Raw genomic sequence first — 4,914 nt, 5'->3', positions numbered from 1 at the left:
TAATTTGGAGTATCATAATCTTTTATTTCTTTTTTTGCCTTTCTAGTTTTTTGGATGAGCAGGTTATTCAAACCCTACTTGTATTTGTTTGAAAAATCAGGTTGTACGTACCTTAATTGATTTAGCATAGATAAACATCCTAGATCTTTATGGATTTTAAAATTAGTTAACATCATAAGACTTCACTAATTCTCACATATGGGATGACATCAGAAGTAAAACTCACACTTGGAGCATCCAAAGTTTGGTGTAGGCCAATTTATAAGATAGATAGAGACCTCTACGAAAGCTTGTGTGTATGGTATTTTTCTTCGAGAAAGTAGCATAAATTGGCTTGTCTACACGTCCACCATAGAATTGGGGATTCTATTGTTTTCATTGTTGATGAGGTGTGCCGTATGTAATGTATCTATAGAACTTGGACAACTGTGTGGTGGTTTGTTGCCTTGAAAAATAGTGATTTAAATCCAAATTGATAGGGGTTTGAACGATATACCAATTGGTGAAACGCAATCATAAAGGAAGTTTAAGAACAAAATATGCGTCAAGGAAGGAATTAAACTGCCCAAATAATGAGACTAACGAAGTTACAAGTACCTTAATCTACCAATATCCAAGCAATAGAAGAGTTGTGAAGATTATACTTTGCTAGATTGAGGTTATAGGTAAAAGCCTATAACCTCGTGATTGAATTGTCTATTTCGAGCAATTTAGCTCTTATTAATTGAATGGATGAATCTTCTTCGGCCTACTTGCAAGTTTTGGTTGTTATACAGATTAACCTTTTTAGATGTAAGGTTCGAATTCTGTATCTAACTGTTAGGGGTAGAAAGAGGATAGGGAGGAAAAAGCCTTCTTCAATTCATATACAAGCTCATCAGTGCGCGTAAACTTGAGTTCATGATAGCGCGAAATCTTTATCCCTTTTGTCTTAGATGATTAATTTGTAGAACCAACTTAATTACTTCCTTTTTCAAATTAAGTTTGTTTTATTCCTATAAATAAAGTACGGGGCTTTAATGTGTAGCATACGTTTAATACTCAAGCCATCTGCACCTTTTTTTTTTTTTTTTCTTCTTCTTTTTTTTGGTTCTTGCAATGGTACCGAGTAATCACGAAGTACACTCAAACCATCACTCATCTGCACCATTTTTTTGTGTTTTTTTGGGAAATGGTACTCAGGAAGTATGCTCAAATCATATGTTGTACACTTCTCAAGTAGCTGTTGTTGTACACACTATGGACTAGTTCACCAAATCAGAGTGGATTTGCCATAAAGTTTTCAAGGCTCGGACCATTTCACCAAATCAGAGCTATACATCTCCAAAATTAGTGTCAACTTCTGTTCCTGTTAATCCCCAAAAAAAAAAAAAAAAAAAACTTCTGGTCCTGTAAAATTTTTTCAAGATTAAAGTACCTATTCATAATCTTCCCTCATCTTAATTCCGTTAGTAAATACATCAACTTAGATACTAATAGGATCATACGTTCAAATCCATATCCCCATTTGTCTCAAACTGAGTGTGTATTCACAATTAATCCTTGACCGCCTAGAGAAAATTTGGACCTAGGCCTGGTTTGTCCAGTGATGTGTAAACTGGCACAGTTTCGTTGTAAACTAATATATTTTTCGTGTAATTGTGAATTTAACGTTCATTCAATTATACTTTACGTTTATATCAAAATTGTATCAGTTTACATCGCAATTTTATCAATTTACACAATAAGACAAAATTGAAATTGAAAAGGCCTCATTTCCAAGAAAATTTAAAGAGACCAACAGGTCCAAAACACACACACACACACAGAGGAGTGTGTGTTCTAAATATTTTGCATTTTGCTCAATTATATACTCCATGGTAACCCAACAAAATTGTGGAAGCTTGAGCAATAAATTATATATAAAGCCTCGTAACGTCATCACCTATATGTACAAAATTCTTTCCTACCCGTAATTATATATATATATATATCATATTCATCATAGCCTATGCAGTAATTTTCTGTGTCAAAGGTCAACCAAAATCTGCCAAGGAACAGCTGCCACGTGGCAATCATCCCGCAGCTGAGCGTGAAATATTGATCAAAACAATTAGCATCTTCATCATCACACATCACAACAGTCAGAAGAAATCGAACGGCGCCGCAGGTTGTTTCCTTTCGTGACGCGACGTCGTCGTTTTCTGCTTGCCGCTCATTCCTGGGACCCCCGGTGGCGTCACCGACCGTATTAAAGCGAAGTTCAATCCCTTGAAAAACGGGTGGGTCTTGACGTCAGCTGCCCCGCGTTTGGATCCGAGCCTCCTACTCGGATCCTTGTTCAACAACCCGGAAATCAAGTTACGCGCGTGGTATTCACTCAAGCTGTTCGGCGCGTCAGTGGGGAACGCCAAGGGCTTTTTCACGATGTTCCTCAGTGTAGCTTCGTTCGATGGACCGGCAAATGGGGTGCGTCCGTAGATCATCTCGTAGATAAAAATCCCGAGGGCCCACCAGTCCACAGCGTTCCCGTGGGACCTACCGGATGCCACCTCAGGTGCCACGTACTCGTGGGTTCCAACAAAAGAGCAGGACCGGGCGGAGACCGGCTCAGCCACGAATAGCCGGTTGGTCGAAAGGGTCTGAATCTTCCTGGACCGGAACAGCCGGTTGGAAATGCAAGAAAAGGGCGTCGGTGTACGGGGCTGGCTATCAAGCGACGGTGATGACGGCGGGTCAGATATGAAGTCAGGCGATTCAACGGCCGGGATTGCATCTGAGCAAAGCGACAGATCAAAGTCCGTCAGCATAATATGACCGTCAGATCTCACCAACACATTTTCCGGCTTCAAGTCCCTGTAGATGATCCCCAGCATGTGTAGATATTCTAGTGCTACCAATACCTCAGCTGCATAAAACCTAAAATCCAAAAAGAAAAAAAAAAGAAAAATTATTGTCAACTTTCTCCTTTTTATCGTATAATAAGTGGGATGATTAAGCAATATATAATAATGTCACGTTCTGTTAAAAGTCTGAATTTGAGAAAAAAGAGAAAAATGTTCTGATAACTTGTTACAGAAGATAATGCCTTGAGGAATACCCCTGATCTGGTAAAATTCCATTTCAGATATCAAGAATGACCAAAACAAGAATACCCAAAAAAGGAAAAATTTTCAGTAATGTAAATTTGCGGCTAGATTAGCAAATATTTCCAAGAAAAAGATTTTGAAAGGAAGATTAATGGGACAATTTGGAGGAAGTTTTTCCTTTGTCTTTGATACTGGATTTTCTAATCTTTTCTGTTTTCTCTGCAGAAGCGAAACAGACATGACATCTTTATCTTTATATAAACGCTAATATGAACAGTCCCTTTTATCATAAAGAAACAAAGTGGATGCAGAGAGAATCATATCACAGAGAAAACTACATTCTAATGACATGTCTAAGTTCATTTAGTCGTCCCAAAAAAAAAAACAAAAAATCCCGTTCAGCTTTGCTATCTAAACTCTTTTTTTTTTAAGAAAAAAAAACCCAAAATCTAATGCACTATTTCGAAAAAGATATTAATTAAGTACCTAGAAGAGCTGATTGAGAAGCGTTTGTGAGGCTGTTTGTGTCTAAGAGAATGCAAATCACCACCTGAACAGTACTCCATAACTACACAAGAAAAATGGGATGCTTCAAATTCAGCATAAAGAGTAGGTAAAAATGGATGATCCAACATTTTCATGATCTTTCTTTCGGTTTCAGCTCTTTGGATCTTTTTTTTCATGGCCAAAATCTCATTATCCACGACTTTCATGGCGTATAGCCGTCCCCTCTCAGGTCCGCCTCTGAGGCGACAGAGATAGACTCTGCTGATATCTCCGCTGCCAATCTGGCGGACGAGGCTGAAGTCCCTGAAGCTCAGCCGCCTGCTGAAGGCAGCAGACCGGAGGAGGGCTTGGAAGGAAGAATCTGATGATCGATGGGGCTTCAGGGATATCTGCCGCTGCTGCTGCTGCTGCTGATGATCCTCCGGCGAGCTGCTCGACGGAAGATCGAATGAGAGACGGCTGAAACTTGTGCAATGGCTATCGCTACTCATTGAACTTTTACTACTTGTATAATACGTATTGCTACCACTCCCTTCTTCTGATATTATGAGCTGATCGTCTGAGCTACGATATAGCTCGAGCATTTTACGTTTAATAAAAACGATTGGTTTTTATTAGACTTAAAATGCTATACACCAAAAAAAAAGAAGAGAAGTTTAAATTTCTAAGTCAAAAAGAACTTAGAAGTGGTTAGATACAATGGACGATGTATAGAGTCAAAAAGAACTCTATATGATCTTTTTTTCTTCTTTGTTGCTGAGAATATTATGGAATCTGATGCGATAAAATAAAGACCAATTCGACAAGAATCAAATATGTCTAGAAGGAGAAGAGTTGAAGAGGACTGGAAATCCAAATGTGCTGTTGTTTTCTCATTTAAGACCGACTTTAAAAGTCTCCAGCGGGGATCTTCAAGGCTAGTAGTACTATTTATTAAACGGAAGAAATATTTTTTTTCCAAGATAGAGAAAAGAAAAAGGGGTTTAAAAGAAGAGAGTTGAAGAAACTTTAGGGTTTCCGTACAGATAATGAAGAGAGAGACAGGGCTGGTTGTCTGGGCTTATAGGCTTTTTCTAGCTTCTGCAATGGAGTTTATGGTTCCTTAGGTAGGGGAGGGATTTTGAAGAATTGGGGGACGGGGGGTGGGGGGTGCTGTGGAAAGCTGGGGTGCGTCCAAGGGAGGGCAGGCAACGTAATTTTGAAAATGAGGTGGTTGAGAGTATTTAAGCTATAGGCGGTACGGGGAAGAGTTTTGGATTGTTACTAGTATGAGTTAATTACAATAACCTCCAAGAAGTTTGACGAAATTATAACGGTTAATTATACTTTACCTCTTTGA

The 4,914-nt window shown here is 38.8% G+C and overlaps 1 protein-coding gene across 1 annotated transcript; it reads right to left on the bottom strand.

The window, feature by feature from the left end:
- Window positions 1–1,873: 1,873 nt before the first annotated feature.
- LOC113783202 (protein kinase PINOID) lies at window positions 1,874–4,699 on the bottom strand. The gene is made up of 2 exons (XM_027329276.1): window positions 3,555–4,699; window positions 1,874–2,898 (listed from the first exon to the last, which is right to left on the bottom strand). The coding sequence occupies exons 1-2, from the start codon at window positions 4,157–4,159 to the stop codon at window positions 2,124–2,126; spliced, it is 1,380 nt and encodes a 459-aa protein (XP_027185077.1). The 5' UTR covers window positions 4,160–4,699; the 3' UTR covers window positions 1,874–2,123.
- Between the last annotated feature and the right edge of the window lie 215 nt (window positions 4,700–4,914).

Source organism: Coffea eugenioides, chromosome 9 (genome assembly GCF_003713205.1).
Source record: "Coffea eugenioides isolate CCC68of chromosome 9, Ceug_1.0, whole genome shotgun sequence".
NCBI lineage: Eukaryota > Viridiplantae > Streptophyta > Magnoliopsida > Gentianales > Rubiaceae > Coffea > Coffea eugenioides.
Note: the sequence above shows the minus strand (reverse complement) of the source record. Positions and strands in the feature narration are given on the sequence as shown.

Excerpts from the sequence above, each read along its gene's own strand:
- LOC113783202 (XM_027329276.1), bottom strand. The coding sequence starts at position 4,159 with ATGCTCGAGCTATATCGTAGCTCAGACGATCAGCTCATAATATCAGAA. Across the intron at positions 2,899-3,554 it reads TTCTCAATCAGCTCTTCTAG|GTTTTATGCAGCTGAGGTAT; the intron begins GTACTTAATTAA and ends TTTGGATTTTAG.